The 16,197-nt window shown below is 29.7% G+C and overlaps 1 protein-coding gene across 3 annotated transcripts in view; it reads right to left on the minus strand.

The window, feature by feature from the left end:
* The window catches only part of LOC106468817 (kinesin-like protein KIF3C), a 57,859-nt gene that overhangs the window by 10,186 nt on the left and 31,476 nt on the right, over window positions 1–16,197 (minus strand). For 2 of the 3 annotated variants that reach the window (XR_002612727.1, XR_002612726.1), the window contains exons 9-13: window positions 13,994–14,205; window positions 12,622–12,921; window positions 8,139–8,417; window positions 6,596–6,753; window positions 5,316–6,416 (exon numbers count right to left, since the gene is read on the minus strand). Coding sequence is in view for 1 of the 3 variants with exons in the window: in XM_022397172.1 (XP_022252880.1) it covers window positions 6,285–6,416; window positions 6,596–6,753; window positions 8,139–8,417; window positions 12,622–12,921; window positions 13,994–14,205 (1,081 nt within the window). In the remaining 2 variants the exon portion in view is untranslated. Of the gene's footprint in view, window positions 1–3,710; window positions 6,417–6,595; window positions 6,754–8,138; window positions 8,418–12,621; window positions 12,922–13,993; window positions 14,206–16,197 lie in introns of those variants that run through there. The other variant, XM_022397172.1, reaches the window with a different exon arrangement.

The raw sequence follows: 16,197 nt of genomic DNA on the forward strand, positions 1-16,197 counted from the left end.
ATCATAAAATAGATATCATATAAACAGCAGCTCATTTTTTTCTCACATTCCTATTAATTTATTCATGGTTAACACAACTGTCGATCCTTTGGCTTCTAATGCTTTATCAACCAATTTCATAGATTAAATGCTAACCTGCACAATAATGTACAGCATAGTGAAAACCACAAAACATAAACCTTAGTTATAATTTTTCTTCTTGTGTATCATTATTTAAGGGAGATGCCATCTTGCAAGATATTCTAAAATCAATCAAAAGATGGTGCTAGTGTGATAAGGAAAGATTCTAAATTATGGTATAGTTTTATGCTTTATTTTTTAATATCATAAAATATCTAATATTTTGAAAGTTATTTTGAAAATGTCTAGTGACTGTTAATCTTCTATGTATATAATTATAAAAATGAAAGTAGTTGTAGGATGTTATCTTTTCTCAGTACTAAGTGATCTATATTAAAAGTTGCCATCAGGTGACACAAATTGTGATAAGAGGCCAAATTTTGTAAGAAAGTTCAATAAAGAGAGAGTCGTGTTGTTAGTAAAGTAAACTAGCTCTTGTTAGGAGTTTTTTTTTAAAGACAAATCTTTGACTTTCATTTTGTTTTGTAACAGCATTGATTCATCAGTTAGCTAACATTGTTTGCATTTTGATAGAAACTAAATTAAAGCTATAATGAAAGTTAATTAATAGGAATTAGTCCCTGTGCTTTTAAAGTTACTTGTATACAATGTATAGCTTAATAGTAATTGCCTAAGCTGAGTAAATACAGTCCTTCAGTTACTCTGAAAGCTTCATTGTTTAGTTCAGCTAACAGTCTTCTAACGCAGATCACAATTCTTTTGTATTCCCATTTTATTATTATTTTTGGGGACTTTAAGTTTATGAAAGAGGCAGAATCAGGATGTCAAATCTCAAAAGTGTACTAATTTTAAAATTATCACTTGTATTGTGGTATGACATACAGAAGCACTGAAACTGAAAAGTAACATACAGCCAGGCCAGTTCATTGGTTTAAATGTTACTCAGAAGGAATCAGTTTTAAATTCAATTTTTATTGGAAACCTGTTCTTTTGATTTAAAAAATTTTTGGCATAGAGTTAAAGCCATCGATTTCTTTCTAACACAAGTAACAGCAGCATCTTAGTTTTAAGTAACTTTCATAATTGTACAAAGCATTGAATTGAAGATTTCTTGTCCGTTTAAATTTGTTATACAGGATTTAGAATTTACACATTCTTAGCATCAAAGGCTGCTTATTAATGTAAACAGAAAAATGTTACATTAGATTAAGAGTGGCTGTCTTCACCAAAGAGTTTGTTATTACAATATATATATAGCTACTTACTGATTTTTATCTATATTCAACATGCATCAAATGTAATAGGTTATAATATACAATTGCTGTTAGCATGTTATTCGTGATATTTTGAAGTTTATATATTTCTGTTTATTAATCAAGAGCACAAATTATATAATGTATCTCATAAATTTATGTAAAATATTCATAATGTTTGGTTTTATTTTATGTTTATTGCTGTTTTAAGCATGGTGTTTCCATTATTTATGATAGCCTTTTGTGTACAGTTCTAATTCAGAAACAAGACACTGAATTGTTACTGTATGTTATTATCTTATTATGACGAGTCGTGCCTCTTGGATGTTGTTCCTTACAATTGGTTTTTGCAACTTGTAGCAGCAGCAATAAAGCTTCTGCCTTACCAGATGTTGGAGTATTATTGTACCTGACATATTTAAAGTATTTTAATGACAAATAAACCACAATGTGAGGACTGCTGAATCTCCTAAAAAAGATGTGAAAGTGTTTCACTAAGAATTCTGTGAAACAATATCCCCTGAATATATCCAGCATATGATATTGTCATTCAGGCTTAATGTTCTGCTAAGAGAAAAACAAATTGACTGAACCTTTAATAGCAAGTTTTATTTATTCAAAAAGAAAACCCACAGAAATTTTTCTTACAAGTGCATGGTTTTCAAACTTAAAGAGCTTCCATAGGTGTAACTATTCAGGTCACAAAACTAAGTTATCATTCACCTCTAGAATCCAGCAAAATACAGACCATAGAAGATTTGCTGCTAGTACTATCAACTTTGCCTAAACTATCCTTAAAGCAAAAACAGTTGTACTTTCAATAGTGGCCACATTCTCTCCTTAAATTTACAAACATTCAGGTATATGACACACACTGATATTTTATTTTATCTAATAATTTTACCTAATTAAAACAACTTTAGATCATAATCTGGTTACAAATCATAATACAAACTACAGACTATGGTACTACAGAAAAATATCTGTTTATGGTACACAATAAAATTCTGCAGCTTTATTTAGAAAATAATGTTTGACAATAATCAATTATCAAATATAGTGAATGAGATAATTACTAACCACCATGATAATTCTTATTGCTTTTGCATGTAAGTGTTGAACAAGAAATTTTTATAAACCTGTTCGAAGAGCAAGAAGTACTGACCAAGTTTCAAAGAGACTAAGTTTTATCCGGTCTTTCTTTAAAAGAGAGAAACAAAAACATTAACATAGGTTAGAACAGCATTAGGCTCAGGCCAATTTGTTGATCGAGTTAACATAAAAAACTATAATCCCTTAGTCAGCTATAGACTCAAGTTATAAATAATTCCTGAAATGTAATAAACAGCACAAGTTTATTTTAACACAGATCACAGTTATTAGGTCAAAGTCTAAATTTATGAAACTATATCAATTTTGAAACAAAAGTTTGGATAAAGGAATTGCTCTAAGCTTTAGAGTAATAACGATTATAAGTATATTCCAAGAAGTGTTTGATATGTTAAAGTAGAGCAAAAAATATATATATTAGTTTCCTAATTCTGTAGTATAGTTTTCAAGTATTAAATACATGTTATTCATGATGTTAGGAAAACAAGTAGGTTCAAGGAATCAATTTAACTCAAAAAATACGATACCCTATTTTTGAATTAAATGGACTTGTTATTCACACATCTCAAAATTTTGAGTAAAGTATGGTGTGTTCTCATGTTTATTGTACAAGATAAAATTATGCATTCTTGCATGATACGAAAGTCCGTTCACCAACTCAACACTCTTCATCAAATCATTACAAAATCTTAAACATGCAACAGCTCTTAACGCAAGAAACACGCAACACTCAAACAACTGCTAACAGGTACATCTTGAAGGTAACTGCAAGAAGGTGTCTGAAAATAAAGAAGCATCAGGTTTCCTTTTCTAACTTTGTAATTATAGTAAGAAAATCAATGGTGGATCAAGCAGAACAGGAGTTCAGAAAATTGTGAGAATACCACAAAGAAAACTCAGTGAACTGTAAAACCAAACTGGTTTATTTCACTAAGACAGTAAATCCCCATGATTTGTACAGGTACAGTGCAACTAAATAATGATTCTTTCAGTTTAAGTAATATGGCATGGCTTGATACTGAAGTAACGTTACAATATTAAAATGAAAGTTTATAAGGATGATATAAATGGAAGCTGTGCCCGTAAGCATGGGTTAATACAATCTCAGAATAAAGCTAAACAATAAATTCATATCAATAATCACTCTGCTAGAAACAGTATTTTTCATATATATATATACACATACACACACATAATAAAGAGAATAGTTTCAAAACTATTATACGAATTACATTAATTGTCAATAGGTGATCAAAATCAGCACTATAAAACAACAATGAACTTAATACAAGACAAATTCCAAAACTTAAAAAAAAAATCATCGCACTTTCCAGTCATAATCCAAAGGTCATAATGGAGATTGTCTGTGGTAATAGCACCCAAAAGCATTGGGGATATCCCGTCTATCAGACAAAGTCCGAAGAGCAGATGAAAAACCAGTTAGCAGTCATGGAAAATTACTTAAGGGTGCAGAATTGAGTGCTCATACCAAAAAAAGTCTCAACTCTTACTGCCTTTCACTGTCTGCAGCCAGTTGTGGGAAGGCAGTTACTCTTAAAATGACGTATTAAAGTCAAAAGTAGAAATAAAATAAAGCCACCCAAAAAATATATCTACTAAATATTACCTACCATCCTATGTCTTTAAAAGTTCTAAACATTCCTAAAGTAGAATAATAACCACCCTAATAATTCTACTACAAGTTACTCCCAACCACCACCCTTTTCTGTAAATGACATATTTTATACTAGATCTTAAAAAGAACTATAAAACCTACCTTTTTTCTTTGTTGTAAGTTGCATGCACACACACACACACATTTTTATCCCACATACAAAAATAAAAAGTATGACTTATTTTTAAATACTGCTTAAAAATATTAATTTTATGATAATTATGAGTTATAAAAAAACTAGATTGAGCCTGTAACTAGCGAATATAATGTTCCAAGAATTTCCTGCATATTACAGTTATTTAATATGTTGACAGAAAAACTCTTTTTGTTTTGATATCTTCCAAAGTTAGGTTTATTATTTTAAAAAAAGCTCATATTAACTAATAATTTTTAATACAAAATACCTCATTATTTAGTTTGTCTTTGGCAACTAATGTTACCTTCTGATCACAGCAAGCTACTTTCTAAGAGCAAAACTAACAATCAACCTTCAAATGAGTATAGATAATCAAATATACTTTTCTTACTTATAAAGATTTAAAAGCATGGTTTCATCCATTGGATATTTTCACTGTTAACCACATTTTTGGCCATAATTTATTGATTAATATAACTAGTCAAATAGTTAAACTTATATAAATATAATCCATTCAAAAGTTCAGAAAACAAAACATGATCAGTATATTGGTAGAAGAATGAAAAGTGTATTTCAGCACCTACTATCTATCACAATTAAACTAACTACTTCCACATTGAGAATTCTTGCATACCTTTTCCTTCTTAGCACACTAAAAGTTAAAACAATCTTCTATACCGTAGCTTGACGGAGTAATTTCAGACACAAACATTAAGATTTCATCCACATAAAATAAATTAAGTACTTAAACTGAGAACAAAATGTGCTAAAGATCTCATATAAAAAAAGGGGAATTAACACAGTACCTCAGCAACTACACTATACTTTTGTATGAAATATATAAATAATGTGCAAAGCTATATGATGGGCTATCTGTGCTATGCCCATCAAGGGTATTGAAACCCAATTTTTAACATTACAAGTTCAGACTTACCACTAATCCATTGGGGGCAAAATTGATATTTGAACAATAATAGAATTCAAAACATTTTGATTTTAAAAGCCTATTTTGGTAACTTAATTTCGGTTTATGTTCAAGACAGAACTAGTGTGAACTTACAATAATACCTTCAAACCACAGCTACAAGGCGAGTCAGACGTCTTCATATTTTTCTTGTAATTATAAACATCTGTTGAGAAAGCTGGAAACAACAAAAAATGCTAACAGTTTCTTACACAAAATAATGTTAAAAAGACAAAGACCAACAATAAAAAGTTAAAAACCTAAATGCAATCAATGGATGAAAGGCTTACCAATACTTGTCACAAAATAAATTGAATAACAATGTCAAACTCGACAGCTACAGCTATTTACCTAACCCCTTCAGCAAGAAATCTGATACCCTTTGTTGACTGATTCTTTCATTGTTATCCAATAACATGAGGGACAACTTTGTAAGACTGCCACCATGTACAAGGTGTCAGATAATTGTTTTTTTACTTCCTTTTTAAAAGGCTAAATGATATGATATCATTTCTTCTCAACCATCAACATTTTTGGGTTAGAATAAAAAATTTGATGCACTGTCATTCGAATATTCAGGATAAAGGTGAAAACAATCTCTATTGTTATTTAAAGTTTTTGGTTAAGGTGAAAAAAAAATCATTCAGTTAATGAAGCTGTTTTCTTGTTTTGTGGACAACATTTTTATTGAGAGGTAAAATGAAATATCAACTAAGACTGAGACAGAAAATATTAACAATAAAGACCATATCAGGAAAGTAAGTTATTAACACAAATATCTTGGGTGTTTGCGAGAAATGAGGGAATGGTTCCATCTGACTGCAATAGCTTGGAACCAGTAATTTACATAGTAGAAAGTGAGTGGTGAAGAGTCAAAGCAGAAGTCATTACTTATGAGAAATGCTGTACAAATACTAGGTTCCAAAAACAAAATCTCATCATAATTGCTTGCAGTAACTACAAAAATATTAAGCAAAAACAATACATTTGTACTCTTTACAACATAGAATAAAATATAAACATGTGAATGTTGCACTTAGATACAAACACACACAAATGCTCCCTCTAAACGGGACTTGTAGTCAGCAAGTTTGTTTTTATGAACTGATGGTAGAATTTTCCAGACAGCCCCTCAAATTTTTTCAGATCTTTCAGGCTTGCTAGGGATCCTCTTAACTCCCTCCAGGTGATAAGAACCTTGCAAGAATAATTATGGTTAAAAATATTTCAGTAACTTCAGAAAGCAGCATATAACATACTCAGCAGACAGTGTTAGGAAATAATCTTTATCTTCATATTTTATGTTTCCAAAACAAATGATAATGCTCCCCATTCAGTATAAAATGATTTAAAACATCCAGAAACGTTTGTCTTACCTTAGCTGTCTTTGGTCCTATACATGGAAGACTCTGTAATTCTTTAACTGTCCCAGTATTCAGAAGCTCCAACACTTTGGCATTGTGTGTTTTTTGCTTATTTCCATTAGTGGATATTTTATCTTCAATCTTACATGCTTGTGATTTAAAATTACGAGCTGGATAAAAAAGAAGTTTTCACTATTATGAAAGATCTGTAACAATACTCAAAATGGAATGTTTTACATAGTTTTCAAGTAAAAACAATCAAAGAATGTTAAAGTGATTTCAAGTAAGAATGCACAGTATTATACACAGATTCCAAAGAATTACACTATAAAATATATATATATATATACACACACACACATATATATATGGTTCTACATTTACACATGAATTTCCAGAAGGTTTTAGCTAAACACTTTTCTATGGAAAGGTAAAGTTTTTGAGGAAATTCTGTGTGAAACCTCATAACAGAAGCAGCAATATATCTTTATTACAATCATAAATAACATTCAACGTTAAACTGGTACACAATTAAAAAATATTTTATTTAGACCTATCTATGGCCTTCAAAAAGTTGACGACTCTACATGTTTCGACGTTACAACTGAGGATGACGTTGTAACGTCGAAACATGTAGAGTCGTCAAATTTTGAATATTATTTATGATTTTAACTTTATACACAAGTGCCAAAACACTATAAATATCTTTATTACATTTAAAACATGATATGAAAAGATAAATATCAATTATAAGAGTAGTGGTGGAATCTTATCAGAGAAATCTTCAACAAAATCACACTAATTATTGTAATATGCATTGTATTCATGGTTAACAAAAACTATTAGCTTGTTGGACAAAAATCACAGTGATAGTTATAGATTACATTGTATTCATGGTTAACAAAACTATTATAGGTTTTGTTACTTAAAATATGAAGATGGAAAAAATCAGCTTTACAAATATTAATTCTAGAATACTTTAAATGTAAAGCTACATTAATAATCAACTGAAATTTCCATAATGAAACTTATCATGGATATTTGTATATTTCACCATTTAGCAACCCCTTATGTCTAAACCTAGGAATGAAGTTTAAATAATTGAAATATTCTCCTAAAACATTTTGCATTTATAGAAAAGCTACTAAGGCTATTTTGCCATAATCTCTAATATTGAACTACTTTTCTTCATAATAATAAAAACTGGATGCAAACAGAAATAATGGTATCAGGTCACGAATAGGCTTGATTACGGAAAACCAAAGAAACAAAATTAATTTAAGGATTTTCATCATAAATCAAAATTAAGGCATGTATGTGTTCAGTAATAATGTTAAAAATTTATTTATTTTTTCATCCTACAATCGTTTAAACATAAAATATAATTTAAATATATCTACTGAGTAATCAGATTAGAGCGACCAAATAATAAGTTACAACTGCTATGATATTCTTTGGTAGAATGTTCCTCAGCTACTATTCAATGATGTCACTTGCCCACTTTAATTAGCCATAACTTAAAATCCACTTAAAGAAAAAAAAATTGTGTTCTTACCAGCTGAAATACTTTTGCGTGTCTGCTTCTTGTTTTGTACCGGCTGAAACTCAGTATGAAAAAATGCAGGTGTAACTGAACAACGAGTAGATCGTCTTCTTTCCTGTACTCGTGTTGGCAAGCGTATAACAGTGCTGTTTAATTCTGGATATTCAGTAAACTCTAAACAATTTTCAGACTCCTGCATTAGTGAATTTCTTTGTGTTTGCCTCTTTGGAGCAGGGTTTTTAGGTTTGAGAAATGGAGATGATGATTCTTCAACCATTATGTTACTTCTATCTGTTGGTATAAAAAGGTTTTTGTTCAGAGATTCCTAAATAAAAATTAATTATAGTTATTATAACTATTTAAATGAAAAACATCAAAAAATTAATAATATCAAAGTAAGATGTAAATAAAAGAATAAGTTAAAAGACATAACAAATGTATGAAACAACTTTTGTTCCCAACGATAACATTCACTTATATTAAATGCCTGTATTTGAATCAAAGGTTTATACTTATGCACCAGAATAATATATAAGTAGCTTAACTTTAAAATTTTACAGTGGGCATGCCTAATTTAATGCATGTATTAATAAATAATATTAAATAAGTAATATTTTAAATGTATGCACCAGATGTCACTCTCATAAGCTGAACCAGCATAAGTTGTGTTATTGAATCACCTATGTTTCCACTAAAGTTATACTATACATTTAAAACTCCTTCAGTTTGATGATGTTGTAACTGTTGTATACAAAAGTGGGAGTAGAGCAAAGTAGCCAACACTAGAAATGTAAGCTGCTGAGCAAAACAAGGTGACAATTTTTTGAGGTTTATATTTTAACATCTGCAAATATACACTACAAATACAAAACAAATATGCATATACAATCTAAAGAAACAAAATCACAATAGTTATGAGAAAAAACAACTTAATTTCACAAAAAATCAAATATACATTAAAGAAATCAGCAAATACAAAAAACAGGCTACATGTAAGAGCCTTCTGATTCTGTTGCCTTCACACCAAGACTAAATATATTCATTAAGGTCATTTGGAATTAAGCGTAAATACATTTAAGACCCATAATAGAAGGCATTTCTTTACATAGAGTCATGGGTGTCTAGAATAAACTGCCCACCCATGTTGTTGAAGCTGAGACTCTACGATCCTTCAAAAAACAGCTTAACTACATTCTTGGATCAACAACAAACAAGACAGACTGAAAGGTATCCTCTCATTTGTAAACTTTCTTATATTTTTTATTTGGTAGTATTAATCCAGTCCATAATTAAGGTAACCCTGCTTGCTCAGTACTTATTTTTCCAGACTTCTCACTTGCATTTGCAGTGATTTCTGAAAAATTGACAGTTGTACTTTTTTGCATTTCTATCACTATTTTTTTAGACTTCTTGTTTTCTGAATGGTTCCTTGTTAGAAGGGTTTTGCTACTTAGCTATGTTAAGATTAAATTTTCACATCATTTGTCTTTCATATGAAGATTATGAAGGACCTTATGCCATTGTTTCCATAATTTAGACAGCAGTTACAAATAATACAAAAACAATGTCTGGGAATATCATTTTTCCATACACACTGTCCATAAGACAAAAAATGAATCTGTTTCTTTATACCATTGTCATTTATTTTTACAGAGTTATCAATAAGAGCTGAATCATTTCTTCATTTCTAAAAAACCAGCATGACAAAACATTCATCATACAGCCACTGTAATTTGGGTATTAACTATTTCAACACGAGCTCGGTCAATTTTACTGACCATGTGACCTCTTTGTACTTGTTTAAAGTCTTTATAGATTTAATACTTCTAACTTTCAATATAGTGTGTATGTCTTCACAAAATTTGGCAGTCTTTCAGTTAACATTACAAGTCTTTAACATAAACAATTAAGTTAATAAATTAAAATAAAGATTTGTCCATGAATATATTGAGTATTTGTTTTGAATAGTCCATGTGCAAAATGATTTTCATGTTATGATTAAAAATACTTTTCATCTCATATTTTATTTGTGTAATCTCTAAAACCTCCTAAACACATTTCAAATGTTTGTTTTCAGTAAAACTTTATATTCTATCCGTTATTTTCTCTACCCTAAAGCTATACAAGGTTGGTCAACCACCAAATAAAAAAATCTAAATTACCCCTTTTTGTTTTCTAGAATGACTTCAGATTCTAACATGAAACTACATTTGTTTATCCTATGTAGCTTTAAACTTGTAACAGTATACACCTATTTATAATTAAATTTTATTGGTCTTTGAACCACGTCTAACTACTGTCCACACCATAAGTTGTAAATCACTCTGGAAATGTACAGCTGGTGTGCATACCTCATGAAACATTTTTATTATATTATCACAATTATTTGTTTACCTAATCTAATCTTAACTAGCCTAAAGAGATCTCTATTTTTACATTTTAGTTACTTTTTTCATAATAAATAAATACACATGAAAAACAAGAAATAATGTACTTACTCGGGTCTTCTTTTTTCTTGCTGTCGGTTATTGATGACACTTAACCCTACTTTTTTTTTTGCTAATGGTAGTAATGCACTAAATATTTTTTTTTAATTAAATAATGCACCAAAGAACATAAAATAATAACATGCAAAAAGTAGACAATTTCCCCTAACTATCACAATTTTTCTGGCTTTCTAATTATGTGACAAGAGCCATTACAAAATCACCCAAACTAGTCATTATCTTTCCCATGGGAACGAAGCTTGTACTCTGAGTGAAGTTAACGATTATCTGTTCAGAACACAACGCTATACAATGTCTTTTGATAGATGAAAACCTTGGCTTTCTATTAGTTATAGGTAATAGATAATTAAATGTAAAATAGAACTATTAACAAATCCTGAAAGAAAGGATGCAATAGGTGGGAGTGGAAGAAGGGGTCTGATTTTCTATTTGATGGTTCTTTTACCAAGCAAAATTGAAGGCTATAAAAATTATGGTTTGTCTGAGCACTGATGATTTTATAGTGAGAAATTACATTTAATTTCATACTTTTTGGAGGGGTGGTGGATAAACAAGAGAAAAAAAAGATGCTTAGAGAAAATGTGTCAAGTGTGTCACACTAGGGGAAATTCAGGATTTTTAAAAATATTATTTTGCAGAATTAAGAACTTGAAATAAATATACTGTTAAAATATGGAATATTAGCTAAGATTTTATGCTATTCTAATTGGTATAATATAAACAAAAAGTAATTTAATACAATTTTGAATGTAAGACACTAAAACCTTGTGTCATGCTCAGTAAAAGATACCTGGAGGAGAGGGGGTTAAACAGTGCAATAAATGAGAATTAACAGAAATGGCATTCATCTAATGGTACATTATAAAATCACAAAATATGTTTTATATATTTAGTAATACAAGAAATATCCCTCTCCATTTTTCACAGCTTCTCCAAAATTTCTGAAACAGTATAACACCTATAGATGGAAAACTTCCACCCGTGGAAAAATTCTGTCAAAGTCCATCCTACAATGTTCAGATTTTGTCTAAAAGATTAGAGATTTTCAACATATATATATAATATAGATATATATCAACATTTTGACCTTGACTCATAACTTTCAAAACTCAATCATGTTGTATAAGTTGGTAAATATCATTCATTCTGTATTGAAATATGTTCAGAAGGTCGGGGAAGATTTTCTATGTACCACTGACATCTTGACCTTTACTGTCAAAAGTTAATAAGGTCTTGAACTTTGTATTAGTATCTGTTGTATAAGTTTGGTTAAAATCCATCTATTCAATCTTTAGGTATCCTGTCCACAAGATTGGAATGGATGAACAAATAGACAAACCAATATGTTCCACACTGTTTCACAATAAAGGCATAAAAATTTCTTGATATTAAATAACCAAAAATTTTGAAGTTCAGAATTGTCCAGATTTCATGAAAATTAACTTTGTCCCTTTTATCTTTTTATAATTAAAAAGTCCAAGAAGAAATTAATGAATTGCAAAGTGCTGTATCTGTTGACTACTGCTAGTTGTGGATAGACATTTGGTAGTTTCAATATAAGTAAGAATAAACTTTCCAGGATTTTGACACTATATGTAACTTCTACATTTCTTGGTGGTTCAGCAGTGAGGGTTTTTAACAATTTAGGGTTAGCTCCCCATGCTATAGTCCATTGTGCAAATAGGTTTGATTACTGAACACTTATAAAACAAAATTAATCTAATGGCTTCAATCACAAATCAAAATTAAGGTATGTATGTGTTCAGTAATAATGTTGAATATTTAAATTTTTTCTCTACAATCATTTAAACGTAAAATATAATTTAAATATATCTACTGAGTAATCAGATTAGAGTGACCATATAATAAGTTAAAACTGCTATGATATTCTCTGGTAGAATGTTCCTCTAACTACTACTCAATGATGTCATATGCCCAATTTAATTAGCCATATCTTAAAATCTACTTTAAAAAAAAAGTGTTCTTACCAGTTGAAGTACTTTTGCATGTCTGCTTCTTGTTTTGTACTGGCTGAAACTCAGTATGAAAAAATGCAGGTGTAACTGAACAACGAGTAGATCGTCTTCTTTCCTGTACTCGTGTTGGCAAGTGTATAACAGTGCTGTTTAATTCTGGATATCCAGTAAACTCTAAACAATTTTCTTTCTCCTGCATCAATGAAATATTTTCGAGCAGCACAGAATTTCTTTGTGTTCGTTTCTTTGGAGCAGTGTTTTTAGGTTTGAGGAATGACGAGGATGATTCTTCAATCATCATATTAGTTCTATCTGTCAGTAAAAAACAAGTTTTGATTTTACTCTGAGATTTGTAAGTAAAAAATACCTATAGCTATAATTACTTAACTGAAAGAGCCAACAACAAAGATATTAAAAGTAATGTGAAAATAAAGAGAGCTGTTTAAACATAACTAGAAGATATATCAAGCCAAATTTTGTTCCAAATAACAATCAAAGGTTTGTATGTATGGATCAAAATCTGAGAGTGGGCATGCATAACTTAATACTCATATTGCATTAAGGGGGAATATTTTAAGTTTGAGACATATAAAAACCAAAACATAGGTTTACTATTTGATTTTCTGACTGAAAATGGTGTTTATAATTCAATTGTAATTCTAAGAAAACGTTTTTTTAGATTTTTCATGTTTCATAAATAGAAGCGTATTATTTTTATCACTCTATGCATAGAAAAACTAATTTGAACACTGGAAAATCACTTTTATATTAAAAAACTTAGATTAGATCAACTAGATACCTACCAACTATGTACACTCATTGTTTCAGCAGAAATTTGTATTTTATAAAACCTAATTCTCACAAATTGTAAAAAAATTATCGGAAATGTGTTTGTAAAATGCAAGTTAGTTGAGGAACTGCAGACTGATATGACATGACATTTACACAACACTTCCTGTGAGAAATGTTGCCACAATGATTAGTCATCAACATAAATTTTAATAACAGCAAGAATGTACACTTGCATTTTATGAATTACTGTATGATGACAGTGGAGATTGTTTACAAGAAGGGGTTGGTCAGTTTTCCACATTCATGATTAATCACTGAAGCCCACAATTTATGAAACACATAATATTATAAAGGAAAACAAAATTAATAAAAAGTCAAAATATAATCTTACCTAGTTGTGGAAAATCAATTTTAGTTATATTCATCTGATGAATCATACAACTGTTTCTTCAGGAATGGTGTGACAATAAATAACATGTAACAAATATAGTACCACTACCTAAAGCCATCAAGAATACAGCTGTAAGCATAAAAACACCACTTGTTATAAAAGCTGAAACTGTTACTTTTGGGTGTGCTTCTATTGAAATACCTTTAAAAGGAGAAGGGAAAAATTGAGCTTCCTTGTAGATTCTGGGTTCCACATTTCCACAGGAAGGATCTAATGGTGTGAAACATCTGGTCTCTGTGCATTCAGGTGTTCTTTGTTTCTCCGTCAGTTGCTTTATTATCCGTGATTCTAGTTCCCCAAACTTTTCACATATACTTTCCTCTAGTACACTACACAACTTTCTGGCAAAGGGACTAGGACAAAAAACAAACAAATACTTACATGTTAATAACCTACTCAGGAACTGAAGATTAGAAAAAATGAAATAATGTTAAAAAGTTAGTTCTGGACTAAAAATGAATAAATAATTAAATATATAGAAGTCATTTTATTGAAATAGATAATTCTATTATGAGTTTCGTAAGTCTTGCATTAAGAAATAATAAAAGAAATGAAAAGGAAATCTTGATTTAAAGTGCAGTATGAAAAAAAAAGTATTTTTTTTGTGTGCATCATTGTTATCATCATCATTATACGAAACCTTGAAATGTGCACTCCTGTGCTGCATATTACAATCCATTCTTCCTGTCTGGTGAGGGTACACAGGATCAAATATTTGCTTCATTTTGACACATGTATAAGAAAACATGTACAGTGATGAATTCATATCTTATTCACCTATACTTTCATAAATAATGTGATAAAGTTCAGCAGTGCAGATTTAAAGATCTTAAATTGTGCCCAAGATACAAGAATGTTAAGAATCAGGAAAGAAACCTAGAATAGAAACTATATTTTTGAAACATAATGAATAAATATTGTGGTAAATAATTAAAGACCTATTATCAAGATCTCTGACGCATTATCAAATCAAAACTAAGCTCTGAATATGCAACCTGAACAGGTTATAAAAAGTATCAAGATATATTTACAAATTTAGAAGTATTAGCCAAATAACTTTCCATTTTTAGTTAGTCACATACAATTCCTAAAAGGAAAAAAAAAAACCATGTTACAGAATTGTGGCTGAGAACAGTTTATGTTTACATAACAAAGAAAAGTGTTAATTATAAATCACAAAATTAAGCTTAACCCATTAACTGCTGCAGGAGCAGCTCAGTTGCCATTTTCCGACTCACAGATAAAACAGCTTCTTTATATATGAACTCTTTGGTGGAAAAATGGTGCATCATAGCACTTTTGCCATAGACATTTTTCTTTTGCATGTCATCCTTCATGTGCCCTCCACATTTTGCAATGCTCTGACAACATTGCACAAATTATGAATAACCCTGTATAAATTATCACTCCAAAGAGAAATATTATATAATGAAGCACATTACGACTATAACTAAATTCAACATGAATTAGGTCCTAAACTTTTTCAGCACGTGCTCAGTCCCTGGGATCCAAACTCACAACCACTTTGTGCTGTTTAGTTTTCATGCTATAACTTTTAACTTAGTAAGCAAATGTTAACGAAATTTGATACATTATCAGTAAACATTACAATGCTTGCATATGCAAAATATCAATTTTTCCATTAAGCCTTAAGGTTTGTAAAATTATGTTTTCTCATGACATTTTTTTCTTTTCACATGTTGCCTATCTAACATGAAAAGTAATTTTCATTTCATTTAAAATACTTTCATGCATTAGAAAACTTTCAAATTTCACATGCGTAATCTTTATAATGTCCAGACAGTTTTCAAACCTTTCCTAAGAAAAAAACTATATTTTATCTATTATTTTCAGTAATGAATCTCTGTACGAGTTCCGTAGGTTTGACTGATCTCGTAACCACCATAAAAAATTAGTAAATAAATATAAATTATGCCTCTTCCATTTTAGAATGAACACAAATTACAACATGAAAACATAAATATTTAGACTAAATAGCTTAAATCTCATAATATTATACATATATATATTATTTTTTATTGTATTGACCTTTCAGCCATGCCTGGCTAACAATACAGAAGTTACAATGACACGGTACATGTGCACTCATGTCACCGTATCAAATAACATAAAACTGACCTTTAGTCTTTACAAAGTAACTTGTCTTGGCTTTGTTTTAGTAGACTAGTATTTTGTAAAATACAGTCACATTTCAATTATTATACATTATATGTGTATATAAATTATTGCTATTTTGAAATAAGTTCTTAATCATATTTTCTTAAAACATAGAACAGTAAATAAAGATGTAAAGCAAACAATTATCTCTTTTAGTTACGACCTTA

This window comes from Limulus polyphemus, unplaced genomic scaffold, assembly GCF_000517525.1.
Source record: "Limulus polyphemus unplaced genomic scaffold, Limulus_polyphemus-2.1.2 Scaffold3176, whole genome shotgun sequence".
In the NCBI taxonomy this organism is placed as follows: Eukaryota; Metazoa; Arthropoda; class Merostomata; order Xiphosura; family Limulidae; genus Limulus; species Limulus polyphemus.